The 16,283-nt window shown below is 45.3% G+C and overlaps 1 protein-coding gene across 7 annotated transcripts in view; it reads left to right on the top strand.

The window, feature by feature from the left end:
* SLC20A2 (solute carrier family 20 member 2) overlaps positions 1–15,502 on the top strand; it is a 118,866-nt gene extending 103,364 nt beyond the window's left edge. For all 7 annotated transcript variants that reach the window (XM_086380465.1, XM_086380469.1, XM_086380463.1 and 4 more), the window contains 3 exons: positions 2,690–2,875; positions 4,050–4,134; positions 14,019–15,502. In XM_086380465.1, the coding sequence (XP_086236591.1) occupies positions 2,690–2,875; positions 4,050–4,134; positions 14,019–14,183 (436 nt within the window). In that variant the 3' untranslated portion in view covers positions 14,184–15,502. The remainder of the gene's footprint in view (positions 1–2,689; positions 2,876–4,049; positions 4,135–14,018) is intronic.
* Positions 15,503–16,283: the final 781 nt, after the last annotated feature.

Genomic DNA, 16,283 nt, shown 5'->3' with positions numbered 1-16,283 from the left:
CATGGGTTTACTGGTGAATTCTACCAAGCTTCTAAGAAAGAAATTATACTTGCCTACAATTTCTTTCAGAGGACAGAAGCAAAAGGAATACTTCCTCACTCATTCTGTTAGGGCAGCATTAACCTAATACCACAACCAAAGTCCTTATGAGAAAACTGTAGACCAACATTTCTCATGAAAGTGAAAAGTGAAAGTGAAGTGACTCAGTCATGTCCGACTCTTTGCAGCCCCATGGACTGTAGACTACCACGCCCCTCTGTCCATGGGATTTTCCAGGCAAGAGTACTGGAGTGTGTTGCCATTTCCTTTTCCAGAGGATCTTCCCAACCCAGGGATTGAACCCGGGTCTCCTGATTGTAGGCAGACCCTTTACCGTCTGAGCCACCAGGGGCTCCTAAGGATATGCTAGTATTTTAGGGCAGTATAGGATATGCTAATGATGGATACATGTCAATTTGTCTAAACCCATAGTACATATAACACCAACAGTGAGCCCTAGTGTAAACTGTGGACTTCAAATGATTCCAGCGTGTCACTGTGGGTTCCTCAGTTGTACCTGATGTTCCACTCTGGTGGGGATGTTGTTGATAAGGAGACTTAAAGTCTTAATTTTTTAAAAAAGGCTGTGGAACCCTCCCCCCCAAAAAAGACAGTGTGTGCTTGTCAAGAGCCTGAGTGACAACCATGGGTCTCGGGGAGGGGTGAGCACCTGAGTGAATCCTAACTCACATCCCAGTTTTGCTTCCTGCTAGTGACATGATTTTAGCATCAGTTTTCTCATCAGTGAAATAGGAGACCAATGCCTACTTTGCAGGGTTGGCCTGAGAAATAGATATATGGTTTGTGGTTCCTTTGTGGGGAGGCTGACATGGTTGCCCCACACTGGTAGTTGATGTTAGTAGCTGTGCTGGCAATGAAAATGGAAAGAGAGAAAGAAAGGAAGGAAAGAAGAGCTTGGTTTTTGTGTCCACTTCCTCTGATCTTTCAGTCGCACCACCATGAAGATGGCTACTGTAAAAACAACGTAGCAAGTGTGGGCAAGGACGTGAGAAACTGGAACCCTTGCGCACTGTCAGTGGAAATGTAAAATGGTGCGACCACTGTGGAAAGCAGTCTGAAGGTTCCTCAAAAAATGGAGCGATTCCACCTCTGGGTATATACCCAAAAGGATGGGAAACATGGCCTCAGAGACATCTGCACACCCACGTTCACAGCAGCAGCTGTTCACAATCACCAAGAGATAAAGGCAACCCATCACTTCATGGGAAATAGATGGGGAAACGGTGGAAACAGTGTCAGACTTTATTTTTTGGGGCTCCAAAATCACTGCAGATGGTGACTGCAGCCATGAAATTAAAAGACACTTACTGCTTGGAAGGAAAGTTATGACCAACCTAGATAGCATATTCAAAAGCAGAGACATTACTTTGCCAACAAAAGTCCATCTAGTCAAAGCTATGGTTTTTCCAGTGGTCATGTATGGATGTGAGAGTTGGACAGTGAAGAAGGCTGAGCGCTGAAGAATTGACGCTTTTGAACTGTGATGTTAGAGAAGACTCTTGAGAGTCCCATGGACTACAAGGAGATACAACCAGTCCATTCTAAAGGAGATCAGTCCTGGGTGTTCTTTGGAAGGAATGATGCTAAAGCTGAAACTCCAGTACTTTGGCCACCTCATGCGAAGAGTTGACTCATTGGAAGAAACTCTGATGCTGGGAGGGATTGGGGGCAGGAGAAGGGGACGACAGAGGATGAGATGGCTGGATGGCATCACCGACTCGATGGACGTGGGTTTGGGTGAACTCCGGGAGTTGGTGATGGACAGGGAGGCCTGGCGTGCTGCGATTCATGGGGTCGCAAAGAGTCCGACACTACTGAGCGACTGAAGTGTCCATCAACAGATGCATGGATAAACAAGACATGATGTGTGTATGCACACACACACAGTGGGATATTCTTCCTTAAAAAGGAAGGGAGTTCTGTCATATGCCACACCACCGATGAATCTTGAAGGCATTCTGATAAGTGAAATAAGCCAGTCATGAAAAGACAAATACCGTATGCTTGCACTTACGTGAGAAACCTGGTGTAGTCCGTCAAATTCATAGAGACAGAGTAAAGTGGTGGTTACTGGGGGAAGGGGGAAAGGCAAAGAGAATTCTTATTTAATGGGTATAGCGGTTCAGATTTTCCTGATTAAAAATTTCTGGAGGCCTGTTTAACAACAGTGTGACTGTCCTTAACACTGCTGAACTGGGCAGTGGCGGTGATTGCTTGGTCGCTAAGTCATGCCCAGCTCCTCGCCCACATGGCCTGCAGCACACCAGGCTCCCCTGGCCTTCACTGTTTCCCCGAGTTTGCTCAGATTCATGTCCATTGAGTCAGTGGTGCTATCTAACCATCTCATCCTCTGCCACTCCCTTCTCTTTTTGCCTTCAGTCTTTCCCAGCATCCGTGTGTTTTCCAGTGACACTTAAAAATAGTCAATGGTAAATTTTTTGTTTATTTTAGCCATAACCAAAAAAATGGCTAAATGGTTATCATCACTTAGAGATTACACAGGCAAACCACAAATGTGGTAAGATAGGTTGTTCTCAAGACTGAGAAGTCATTGAATGTTGTATACAGCATCATCTGTATGTGTGGACACTTGTACAATTTACTTGTGTGCTTTGTTTTTTTCTCCTAGTAATGCCATCGGGCCCCTGGTGGCTCTGTGGCTGATTTATGAACAAGGTGCGGTCCTGCAAGAAGCCGCGACTCCCGTCTGGCTGCTGTTTTATGGAGGCGTTGGAATTTGTACGGGCCTCTGGGTGTGGGGGAGACGAGTGATCCAGACCATGGGGAAGGACCTCACCCCCATCACGCCGTCCAGGTGAGCAGGGGGCAGCCTCGGAGCGGGTGTGTCGATGTCCCCCTGCACAGCCTGTTCTGGGGGTGGGGGCGGTTCGCAGAGCGGGCGTCTCCTAGCACCATCTCCCCCATCGCCCTCATCCTCTGCTGGCCCCTATCCGCGGTGGCACTGAGAACGGGGAGAGGGATGGGAACGGAGGCAGACGCGGAAAGAAAGAGAAGACGCAAATCCACCTACAGCCCTTGTTCCCATCCCTCTGGGGGTCTTAGCGGCCTGAGGTCCAGAGAACCAGTGGTAAAGGCGGGCGGGGACTGCCTGTCCCAACACTCTCCGCTCACCGGCTCCACCTGCTGGCGGGAGGCCGCTGTCACCTGCTGCCTTCGGGTGATTACATCCTTCCTGGGCTGCCTGGGCTCAGCGGGTGTGGTGGGGGGGGCGGGGGGGCGCTGTGCTCTGCCCTGGGGTGGGGTCTGGAGCCTCCCACCTGGCTTCCTGTGGTCCTCCTTTGGAGATATTTAGAAATATTAGGGGTCAAATAAATCCACAAGAGAATTTCCAAGTACAACTAAAATTCAGAACTACATATTTTAACGGCTTCCCTCATAGCTCAGTTGGTTAAGAAACTGCCTGCAATGTAGGAGACCCGGGTTTGATTCCTGGGTCGGGAAGATCCCCTGGAGACGGGAACGGCAACCCACTCCAGTAGTCTTGCTTGGAGAATCCCATAGACAGAGGAACCTGGCAGGCTACAGTCCATGGGGTCGCAAGAGTCATACATGACTTAGTGACTCAACCACCACTACCACCTATTGTAAAAGGTCTTGAAATTCATTTTAACAAAAGATTCTAGCATTGATTTGAAAAAAAAAACTAGTAATCTGAGCAAAAAGTCACTCCTTTATAATAATAAGTACACATTTTTGAAACAAGAGTGTGGTTTTCCCTGCGTCCATTTAGAAACGACGTGTGTACAGTTTTCCTTGCGGCAGGTATTCCTGGCCCAGCTCCTTCAGGTGAGGTTTCTGAAAACCCAGCAGGGAGACAGGACTCACTCCTTAGGGCTGAGCACGGCCTCGCAGCGAGTGCCGTGTGATGCTGCCGCGATGTCCCGGCTCTGGTGCTGTGCAGCCCAGTCCACCCGGAGGTTCTGGCGAGCCCCTGGCGGTGCCCTGACGGCCTCCCGTCTCCCCAACAGCGGCTTCACCATCGAACTGGCCTCGGCCTTCACCGTGGTCATCGCCTCCAACATCGGGCTGCCGGTCAGCACCACACACTGCAAGGTAGGAGGCCTGGCCTGGTGACCAGGGCGAGGTGGTGGGGGTAGTCGGGGCGGCTCTGGGTGTGCACTCAGGGACGGGAGAGTCACCGGGGGTCTCCGGGGGGGCATTTTCTTCTCAGCAGCCCCTCTGGGCCCTCCCTGCCCTCCTTCCCTGTGTCCTGGTTCCCTCACTGGGGGTTTTGCATTGAGGTCCTGTGTCCATGAACATGCTCGTAGGCCTGGGTAGGGTGTGGAGGGGCGCATCACTCAGTCCCCCCACACCCTCTGAAGGGGCCTGGGAGTGGACGGGGGACAGACACAGGCACAAATCGCTCATGTAAGTGTAAGACGTGTTGTTTCAGTTTTCTCTTCTGTATGGTGGTCAGAGCAGCCCTATTGCCTTCAAGTCAATTGCAGATGATATTAACCTCTGTTGATATCAGGCTCTAGAGCTCAGGGTGAGAGGGAATTAATTCCTTGTCTAGTGCTGAGATGTTGGAGCTGCAAGGAGCCTTAAAGATGAAGAAAGAGGAAACAGACTCTGGGAGTTGTCCAAGGGAGCCCCAGGGTGGGCCAGGCTGGAACTCAAGTCTGCTAACCCAGGGCTGCCGAATACCTGGGGGAATTCTGAAATATCCCCAGGGGCCTCCGGTATACAAACATAGCCACTAACTTCAGCAAAACAGAGGCCCATGCAGATTTTCCTAGGTCCAGTGGCTCCTGTCATTCGAAAAACTCACCTGTTCTGCTGTGTGTGCGGTGCTGTTCTGGGCACCGAGGGACCACGGTGACTGTGACAGACACGGCCTCCCCACACCCAGGCTCAAAACTCCCACCCGTGTGTCTGCAAACAAGCACTGCTAAGTGTGAAAGGCTTACAAAAAAGAGTGAAATGATGCCATCTGTAGCAACTGGGATGGACCTAGAGGTTTTCATATTAAGTGAATTAAGTCAGAGAAAGATAAATATCATATGATATCACTTATTTTTTTTTTCCTTCTCTATACAAATTTATTTTATTTTATTATTTTTTTAATTTAATTTTTAAACTTTACATAATTGTATTAGTTTTGCCAAATATCAAAATGAATCCGCCACAATGATATCACTTATGTATTGAATCTAATTAACAATGATACAGATGAACTCATTTACAAAACAAAAGCAGACTCACAGACATAGAAAACAAACTTACGGTTACCAGGGGTAAGGGAAAAGGAGCGGTAAATTAAGGGTCTGGGGTCAACAGATACACACTACTATATATAAAACTTTAAACAACAGGGACCTACTGCACAGGGAACGAAGCTTAATATGTTACATAACCTATAGCAGACGAGAACCTGTGTGTGTGTATATATAATATAGATATATAACAGAATTGCTTTACACCTGAAACTAACATAACATTGTAAATCAACTATAATTAAAATAACTACAAATAGGGTCACTAGCCTCTAGGTTTCAGTTATCTAATCTGGAAAATGGAAAGACCACCTTAGATGACTTGTAATACAGATGCTGTCTGGTTCCCCTGCGTCTCAGTAATTCTGTTGCTGTTAGTGCTTGGTGATGGACTTAATCTGGAAACATCCTCAAAAAGTTGAAATGACAGCAAAGAATACCACCTTATATCAACAAAAGACCTCATTAATAGTGAAGCCATGGGACTCTGGGCCCTTTGTGATCCAAATAACATAGCAACTAAAAATACAAGGGAAAAGCTGTTAGAACTCAGAAATTACTATGTCTAAGTCTGTGACAAATGAAGACAGAAGTACTTAGGAATGTAAAGGATTTGAGTAGATTTATAGTAGTGTAACTGGGCTTCCCTGGTAATTCAGATGGTGAAGAATCTGCCTGCAATGCAAGAGACTGGGTTCAATCCCTGAGTCAGGAAGATCCCCCTGGAGAAGGGAATGGCTACCCACTCCGGTGTTCTTACCTGGAGAATCCCCATGGACAGAGGAGCCTGGCAGGATACAGTCCATAGGGTCGCAAAGAGTTGGACACGACGGAAGCTGCTTAGCATATATACTTAGCAAGCAGGATACAGTCCATAGGGTCGCAAAGAGTTGGACACGACGGAAGCTGCTTAGCATATATACTTAGCAAGCACACATGAAAAATAAATATGAAACAAGAAGTGGGGAGGGCAGTGGAAAACCTGATCAGAACAGTAGGAAGAAATTAAGGAAGTTCTCCAAAAACAATTCTCACCTGAAAAGGCGAAAGGAGGAAAATGCTGCTTGACTCCAGACCTCGACGGAGTCACTGGTTAATCTTTTCCATCTTAGAAGAGAGAATTCTCACATTAAATGAACTTGCCATAATATAGGAGAAAATAAAACAGGAAGCCCTCCAATTTGTTCTATGAAACATATACTGAATAACCTAATACTGAAACCTGATTGAAAACACCACAAACAGTCAAAGCTGTCTTTCCAGATGTATGTTGATTAAAAAAAAAAGAAAAAAAAAACTTTAAGTAAGATGCTAATAAATGACATCAACAATATTATAAAAGAACATTTCAACAGGACCACATTGATCTTCTGGGTTGTCAGAAAGTCGGCTCTGAACAGGACAGGTCTTATCTGCTGCTGATATCTACACGGGGCAGTCCCCTCACAGAGCTCAAGAAATGGGTGTTTACAGACATCTTCAGTATAGTACGGTTCATCGATCCATTAGAAAACAACGTATTGCTGTCTGTTGAGTCCATTCCAAAAAGACATTTAATAAAATTCAGCATGGATTTCTAGACATTCCTGGAATTCAGTAAAAATGACCAAGTTTGCAATTAAAAAAAAAACACAAAAATTTAGAACTTTTGTCTGTCAGCAATAGCCAGTAAGAAAATGAGATAAAGAACTCCCCCATAGTTGCAACAAAAATAAGAGGTACTTCAGAAAAATCCTAATAAAGTGAGAGATGTACATGGAAAAAACACAAAGCTCTACTCACACGTCAAAGAAAACCTGCGTATGAGGCACACCGTGGTTGGGTGGGAAACTCAGTTTATAAAGACGTCAGTTCTCCTCAAACACGACGCCAACCAAATGCTTACAACTTTACAGACTAAGGCTACAGTTAATTTTGTGGGCTAAACTAGCAGGAATATAAAATGATCTACAAAGAGAAACAGTGACAAGGGGAACAGCCTGGCCAGATAGGAAGTCTGTTACAAGGAAACAGGAGGCAAGTGCGTGGGGAGAGAGGGCAGATGGGCAGAGACTTTCAGGCTGGGATGACAAAAAAGTTCTGTGGACGCATGGTTACGATGGTTGCCATTAAACTGTACACTTAAAAATTGTTAACGTGACAGATTTTTGTGTTGTATATTTTACCATAATAATAAGAAATTAGATACTTGTATAAAAAAGTAGATAGGCCAGAGACAGAAACCTAGTACCTACGAGCGTGTAGTTTGACGAAGGAAAATTTTGACCAGTAAGTGATGTTGGATAACTGGCTTTCCCCCTAGAGAAACAAATTTAGACCCACAGTTGTCAAAATACGTGCTGTTATCTGATGGCTTAAATAATATTTTAGAATTACTTTAGAATAAAATAGAATTTTATTTTAGGAAATTTAAAATAAATGAGAGTTACGGGCTTCCCTGGTGGCTCAGTGGAAAGGAATCCACCTGCCACTGCAGGAGATGTGGGTTTGATCCCTGATCCAGGGTAACTGAGCCCATGCACCACAGCTCCTGAGCCTGTGCTCTGGAGCCCAGGAGCTGCAACTCCTGAGCCCATGGGCCGCAACTAGTGAAGCCCACGGGCCCTAGAGCCCGTGCTTCGCCAACAAGAGGAGTGACCACCGTGAGAAGCTTGTGCATCACAACCAGAAGGTGGCCCCACTCGCTGCAACTAGAGACCAACCCGCACGGCAACAGAGACCCAGCACGGCCAAAGTGAGTATTCTTAAATAGAGGAACGAGTTAAATATCAAATATTCAAGCCAAAGATAAATCACAGAAGAAGAGCATAGCATAGTTTAGTGTATGAAATTAGAAATTTAAAAGTGAAAGCAAAAATACTGGCTTGAGAAAATATTTGCATTAAATATCAGTTAATATTTAAATACCACATAAACAAATAAGATCTTAAATGACCTGGATAACCACGATGTGTAGTCTCTCAGAGCCAGACATCCTGGAGTGAGAAGTCAAGTGGGCCTTAGGAAGCACTGCTGCCAGTGAAGCTGGTGGAGGTGATGGAATTCCAGCAGAGCTGTTTCACATGCTGAAAGATCATGCTAGTCAAGTGCTACACTGAATATGTCAGCAAAACTGGAAAACCCAGCAGTGGCCACAGGACTGGAAAAGGTCAGTCCTCATCCCAGTCCCCAAGAAAGGCAGCACTAAAGAACATTCGACTGCCGGACAGCTGTACTCCTCTCCGCACCAGTAAGGTATGCTCAAAATCCTCCAAGCCAGGCATCAGCACTACGCGAACCATGCACTTCCAGGTGTCCAAGCTGGGTTTAGAACAGACAGAGGAACCAGAGATCAAATTGCCAACATTCGCTGGATCATAGAGAGAACATTCCAGAAAAACATCTACCTCTGTCTCATGGACTACACTAAAGCCTTTGACTTTGTGGATCATAACAGACTGGGAAAACACTGGGAGAGGTGGGAATACCAGACCATCTCAGCTGTCTGAGAAACCGTATGCGGGTCAAGAAGCAACAGTTAGAACCCTGTGTGGAACAACTGACTGGTTCAGTCAGGATTGAGAAAGGAATACAAGGCTGTTTATTGTCACCCTGTTTGAATAACTTATATACAGAGCACATCATGTGAAATACCTGGCTGGATGAAGCACAAGCTGGAATCAAGATTGGGGGAGAAATGTCAGCCTCAGATATGCAGATGATGCCACTCTAATGGCAGAGAGTGAAGAACCAGAGTCTCTTGAGGGTAAAGGAGGAGAGTGAAAAACCCAGCTTAAAACTCAATATTAAAAAAACTAAGATCGTGGCATCTGGTCCCATCACTTCATGGCAAATACAAGGGGAAAAGGTAGAAGCAGTGACAGATTTCCTCTTGGGCTCTAAAATCACTGCAGATGGTGACTGCAGCCATGAAATTAAGAAGACCATTGCTTCTTGGCAGGAAAGCTATGACAAACCTAGACAGCGTGTTAAGAAGCAGAGACATTACTTTGCCAACAAAGGTCTGTATAGTCAAGCTATGGTCTTTCCAGTAGTCATGTATGGATGTGAGAAGTTGGACTATAAAGAAGGCTGAGCACGGAAGAATTGATGTGTTTGAACTGTGGTGTTGGAGAAGACTCTGGAGAGTCCCTTGGACTGCAAGAAGATAAAACATGTCAGTCCTAAAGGAAGTCAACCCTCAATACTCTTTGGAAGAACTGATGCTGAAGCTGAAGCTCCAGTACTTTGGCCACCTGATGTGAAGAGCTGACTCACTGGAAAAGACCCTGATGCTGGGAAAGATTGAAGGTGGGAGGAGAAGGGGGCAGGAGAGGATGAGATGGTTGGATGGCATCACCAATGCAGTGGACATGCACTTGGGCAAACTCTGGGAGATGGTTGGGGACAGGGAGGCCTGGCGTGCTGCAGTCCGTGGGGTCTCAAAGAGTCAGACACAGCGACTGAGCAACAATAAAACGAGACACATTCAGATTCCAATATGTAAATGGGCAAAATACATGAAGAGACCTTGTGTTATCAGGTGTTACTTTAGCTGTTTCTTAATATAATTGATGTAAAATATTGTAGTTTTAGGTGTACAACATAATTTGATATTTTTATAGATGATACCCCATACAAAGTTATTATATTGATTATATTCCCCGTGCTGTATATCACATCCTTGTAATTTATTTTACACTTAGTGATTTGTACCTTTTAACCCCCTTCACCTATTTTACTCCCCTCTGGTTACTACTACTTTGTTCTCTGATTCTATGAGTCTCTATTTTGTTATACTTAATTGTGTTAGATTCCATAGAAGTAAAAATATACAAAATTTGGGTCTCTGACTTACTCCACTAAGTGTAATACCTTCCAGGTTCATCTATATTGTTGCAAATGGCAGAATTTCATTCTGTTTTATGGCTAATATTCCTGTGTGTGTGTGTGTATATACCATTTCTCCTTTATCCATTTATCTATTGATACACACTTAGGTTGCTTCTATGTCTTTGTTATTGTATGTAAATAATGTTGGGGTGCACATTTTCAAATTAGTGTTTCCATTTTCTTTCGATAAATACCCGTGAGTGGAATTGCTGGATCGCATAGCAGTTTGTATTTCCAGTTTTTTATGGAACCTCCGTACAGGTGGATACATCAATTCACACTTCCTCCAGCAGTGTCCTGGAGCCCCCTTTTCTCCATGCCTTTGCAGCATTTGTTACCTGTGGTCTTTTTGGTGATAGCCGTTCTGACAGGTGATGCTCACTATGGTTTTGATTTGTGTTTCCTGATGATTAGTGATGTTGAGCAGCTTTTCATGTGCCTGCTGCTCCTGTCTTTTTGAGAAAAATGCCTACTTAGGTCTTCTGCCCATATTTTAATCAGGTTGCTTCTTTTTTATACTGGATTGTATGAACTGTTGCCCTCTTCTTCTCCTGCCCTCAATCTTTCCCTGCATCAGGGTCTTTTCTGGTATAATCATGACATTGTTGCTAATAGGGAAAAATTGGAGGGAAATTGGAAATGTTTAAATAAATTAAGGTACATCGGCCTAAGGTGCCGAGGACCAGCCCCGGCTGATCCAGGGTATTCGAAGGGGAGATGGCGTCGGCGACTATTTATTTATCAAAGATATAAAGAGTAATAGAATGAGGATAGCTCAGTAGGAAAATTCAGTGGAGAAAAGAAGCTGAGTAGCTTGGTTTACGCGGGAGACCAATAAAACTTCAAGACAAGAAGTTTGCACCACTTACGTAGGCCGCAGGCGCCCTCTCGAATAGCGGAAGGTGCCTCACCCTAGACTCCTTCTCGAGAGGGTCTTAGAAGCCCAGGCATGATTAGTAAGCGTGGTGGGTTCCGCGCTCCAGATGGAGACTCAGCTGGAAGTTAAAGGGAAGAATGACATGGGGAGACCAAGCGCTGGTGAACAAGGCCCATAGCTTTATTTTTAACAGGGGCTTTTATACCCTAAGTTACACATAGAGGATAATAGGGGATGCAAAGTCAGCAGTCTTTGATTCTTATCAAAAACCAGGGTTTCTTTCCTGCAAATTTATCGTATACAAATGGTTTAGGTGATTTACATCATCTTCTGGCCAGAAGGCCTACTAACATTTTATGACTCTTGACAAGGACTTATCAACAAAGACTTATTTTCTCTAAGAGTAATTATTTTAAGGTTTGGCGCCATCTTCCAAAGATAAAATTGCATTCCTATAGGGCGGATGTGTAATGGGTTTACAACAAAGGAAAGAATTTATTACCTTAAGGGTCTAAAGTTACTAACACCAAGGCCACTACTTATTTTTTCTATATACCAACTATTAATTAATACACATTCAAGGATGCAATTCAGGGGATGTGAAAACTTGGCGACAAGCATTGACTCATCAATGAAATCCTTTACTAGTTTATTCTGACAGTTTCTAACTCTCTGAGAGGCTCTAAGCTATTTGAATATCTTAAACTTCCCGTGCCTCTGGATGCTAGAAGACTGTAAACAGTCATATGCATAGCTGCAGGAGTCCGGGTAAACTTGTCAGGCGAGTTAGAGAGCCATCTGAGGGGTTTGGATTTAAACACTCCTAATTGCCCAGGAACTTTATTAATTGGAGCTGTAAGTTAACTCTTTGACAGAGAGAGAGCGAGATGGTGGTAGGGGACAGCCCCCAGTAAAGTCAGAGGTGAGAGCACAAAGCAGTAAAGTAGGCAGACTCTGGTTTTTTGGGGGGAAAATGCTCGAGAATATCCGGGCGGACTCCTGAGGCTCGATCCGCCTTTGCATATGCCGAGCCTCCTTCCTCATGACCTTTGTCACGAGCGGAATGCCTCACCGGCTCCCGGCACTAAGGGGTGTACCATTTTTTATGATGGTCATAAAGGTGCGAGCACTATGGGAAAATGCTTATTTTCTTAAAGGAAACAGTAGTGTTCCCTGTTGTTTACGAATATAGGCATATTTATTAAAAATAATGTAAAGGAATACACAAGTGTGACAAGAGCGGTGTTCTGGGGTAACTCACTAACAGTGGCCACCTGATAACTCTGGCCACTTGATGTGAAGAGCCAACTCACTGGAAAAGACCCCGATGCTGCGAAAGACTGAAGGCAGAGGAGAGGGCAGCAGAGGGTAAGATGGTTAAATGACATCACCGACTCAATGGACGTGAATTTGAGCACACTCCAAGCGACAGTGAAGGGCAGGGAAGCCTGGCGCACTGCAGTCCAAGGGGTTGCAAAGGGTCAGAGACAATTTAGTTACTGAACAACTAATCGTGGGTAACTGTCCACTTCTCCTATTTCATAAACTTGCAATAATGATTCTATTTTCTGCGTTTTAAGAAGTGTTCTGAGAGAGTATGGATAACCCTAAAATTTGAGTATGTTCTCTTATGTGTGAGATAATCCAGCCTAGCTGAAGAGGGTCTGTAACAAGGAGAGTCTCATCTCAGAAGCCAGTGTCGGGAGACTTGACTGCATTTGAGGGCCAGCAGGACCTAGCTAGTCTCTGTGCAGCAGAAACATCTCGATTGTCTCCTGTGTGCTAGAAACTGGTTTTAGACAAAGGGTTTACGTACAACGATCATCTAATGCTCCTTAGGTGGGTTGTTATTTGCTACCTGGAGGCGGTACGAATTCCCAGTTAATCACAGCTTGGGTTGACAAAATGTCAGATTAACTTCCTTAAATATGCTGCTGGTTTTGCTGTTCCAGTTTGCTTCCATAAACAAGTGAAGTGCTGGATTTTATTTTTTTGGCTGACCTCAGAATACACCCTAGTTGCTCTCTGAACTTCACTGGCCCCTGCTGACTCTGAAATAATTCTGGGTCAGTGGAGACAAAGCCTGTTTCATGGAGATGTTCAGGGGCCCTCCCGGGGGCCAAGGCACCCTCATGATGCCGCTGAGCTTCATCAGAGCTTAATTGAGGTGTGAGATACTAGGCTTATCTCATGATAAGCCTTTCTCATGACTTCCATTTTTAGAAACTTAAAACTCGTGCATTTTTTTCCTTTGTAAATTTCATAAAATGAACTGCGAGGGTACAGAGAAATAGTGAATCAATCCATGTTAACATCCTTATTTTCAAATATCTCTATTATTTGTGAAACAGGATTGACATTTTAAAACCAGTAATATTTATGTCCCATTTGATTAATTTTTTAATCAGTAAAGTACAAGGACTGCAAAGCAGTTGGAGAAAATGTTTAAAATCAAGAGCCCTCAGTTCTCATCGTCAACCTGCCATAACTTAAAAATCTTCTCCCACCCGCTACACCCTCTGGAAGGGTTTTATCTTCCACAAACTGAGCCACATGGATTAGATCTTTGCCAAGATCTCCAGCTCCAACGTTTTATGATGCTTTTGTCCTAGGAGAAGCGTATGTTACCGCCGTTTCATCGTGTACGTACAGTGGGCTCACCACTGTAATCAAGTCTCCTGCCTGGGGATGTTCAAAGTAAGGGCCATCACGGCTGGTTGATAAAGCGCAGGGAGAATAGAAAGCATTTACTTGGCTGAGCTTCCATTCACGTAGGGCAGAATACACGTGGAACAGTGCTTCAGAACTGTGTCTGGACAGAGTAATCCTAAAATAATCATAGCTAAAATCTAGTAAGTGGTTTTAAAAGCTTTTCATCAGATTTAGGGGAAAGAACTGGTCATCTTACACTACTGGTTGAATGTAGATTGCGTCTCACCTCGGTTTGCTCTGAAATGCCTGTGTTCCTCCAGGTGGGCTCGGTGGTGGCGGTGGGCTGGATCCGCTCGCGGAAGGCCGTGGACTGGCGCCTCTTCCGCAACATCTTCGTGGCCTGGTTCGTGACGGTGCCCGTGGCCGGGCTGTTCAGTGCTGCTATCATGGCTCTCCTCATCCACGGGATCCTTCCGTTCGTGTGATCGTTCCTTGGCGGCCAGCAAATGGGGGATGGTCCGGGGCATGTGTGTGGGTGGTGTGGGCTCACACACACACGCCGTGCCCACCACGGGCTGTCCCCCAGCCAGCGCCTCCACACCCCCCTCAGATGTTCCAGACCACACTGTCCACCTAGGTGTAGAGTCATCGTCCAGAGCTAACTTAACTACTGTACATAATACTGTGCATTCAACTGGTATTGTGGCGACATAACATGGTGCGGTTACTTATATATTAAATATATATTGTATACATAGAATAATTGCTAGTATTATTTCAGACATCCTCGAGATGGGAGTGGAGCTACCTGCCTAGACTTCAATATTCAACAAATCTTTGTACATACCGATTTCAGCGGCAGATTTTAAGAACCTTTTAAAAGGAAGTGTAGATTGGAAGACGGTGTTTTTTTCCCCATTTAATATCTGTAACGTAAGTGAGACACAGGATGAGGAGGCCCGTTTGGGAAGGTGTCCATGTGCTGTTGACATACTGGAACAGGAGTTCACAAGTGCTTTCACTGAAGAATTTGTTCATATACTGTGTATTGATTATGTAATATATCATGAATTGCTTCTGTAAATACTTAAAACTGTAATTTTTTAATGGTGTGCTTCCCTTATACTTTTTTGATCAGAGAATTCTGGAAAGTACCAAAGAAGCAGCGGAATAGTTTGCCAGTATTATATTTTCATACTGTTTGTGTCCCCACCCCACCCCCACTTTCTCACTAATCCCAGGATTAATCCTGGGTGTGGCAAGACCACCTGAAGCAGGGTGTATGGTGCGATGCCAGCCCCCACCACGGGCACATCCCACTTCCGGCCCCCACCACACCCCCCTCTGCGGCCCGCGCCGGATCCTGGCCCCTCGATGGTGTCAGTGTAGAGGAGGTACCGACACGAGGACGCGTGACCGAGCACTACATGTCAAGTCCAGTTTAAACTCCCGCCCCCTCCTCCCCTGCAGCCTGAAGAATGGGACTCTGACCTCGGTCATGAGGCAAGTGCTTTAGCCTTCTAGAAATCCAGGAGTGGGGAGGGTTGACCTGTTAGACAATACACTGGACTTGAGGACTTCCGTGAGGCCTTCACAGAGCGGAGCATCCCTGGTTGCTCTGCTGTGGTCCCCCACTGGAGTCTTCTCTTTTTTTGATAGCGGGAGGAAGTACGACTAATGCAAGAGCCTGAAACTGTGGAAATGCTGCTAAAACTTTTATATTGACAAACACTTTCTCGGTACTTCATTGTGATTTTTCATTAATCAACCATATTAAATTTATAATAAAAAATGCCCCTCAAAAGTTTGCCTCTGAAGTCTTTTTCTACATACCTATGTTTTTTTTTTACTGAGTTTCCACAAAAATAAAAGCTATATAATTTGTTTGCTTCTATTTTCAAATACCTTTTTCCCCCTCTTATTTTACTACTGTTACCTGTTTGTGCCCAAGATACACAAGAGGAGAGAATGGCCCACAGCCCGGCCATGCGTTCACACACACTGAGCCTTCAGTGCTGAGCCGTCTGCCAAGACAGCTGGTCCCCGATGAAGCCTCTGTCACACTCTGCTCAGACTTCCCACTTCATACTTTTTTTTTTAAAGGAACTTTTCTAAAACTGTTCCTTACGTTTGGTTATACAGGGTCTTTGTTGCTGCTGCACGCTTTCTCTAGTTGCGGTGAGCAACTAGATTGAACCTATGTCCCCGGGGTTGGCAGGTGGATTCCTAACCACCACCACCACCACCAGGGAAGCCCCCTGCTTCACTCTTAAGTCAGCCAGACTCAGCAGCACTGGGGCCGCAGCTCGCCCATCTAGGGCTGAGGACCCAGCCAGAGCCCACGTTCTGTCTCCCTTCTTGGCTCAAGCAGCCAAGAACACAAGGACACAGCTCCCTGGAGCCTCAGGACCTTCAGAAGGACACTTCCAGCCTTTGTGGCAGAAGCCATGCTGTCTGTCTCCTTCTGGGGCTGGGAAGGTAGGAGAGGAGGAGGGCTGGCCAGGTGGAAACAGTTCTTTCTCTCCGCAGAGAGACTTGCCTGCCCTGATTTCAGGCCTTTCATGGCCCTGCTTTTGATAAAACTA

Source organism: Bos grunniens, chromosome 27 (genome assembly GCF_055505025.1).
Source record: "Bos grunniens cultivar Pamir isolate PY7600 chromosome 27, Bosgru_T2T1.0, whole genome shotgun sequence".
Classification (NCBI taxonomy): Eukaryota; Metazoa; Chordata; class Mammalia; order Artiodactyla; family Bovidae; genus Bos; species Bos grunniens.
This window is presented reverse-complemented; position numbering and strand designations above follow the sequence as displayed.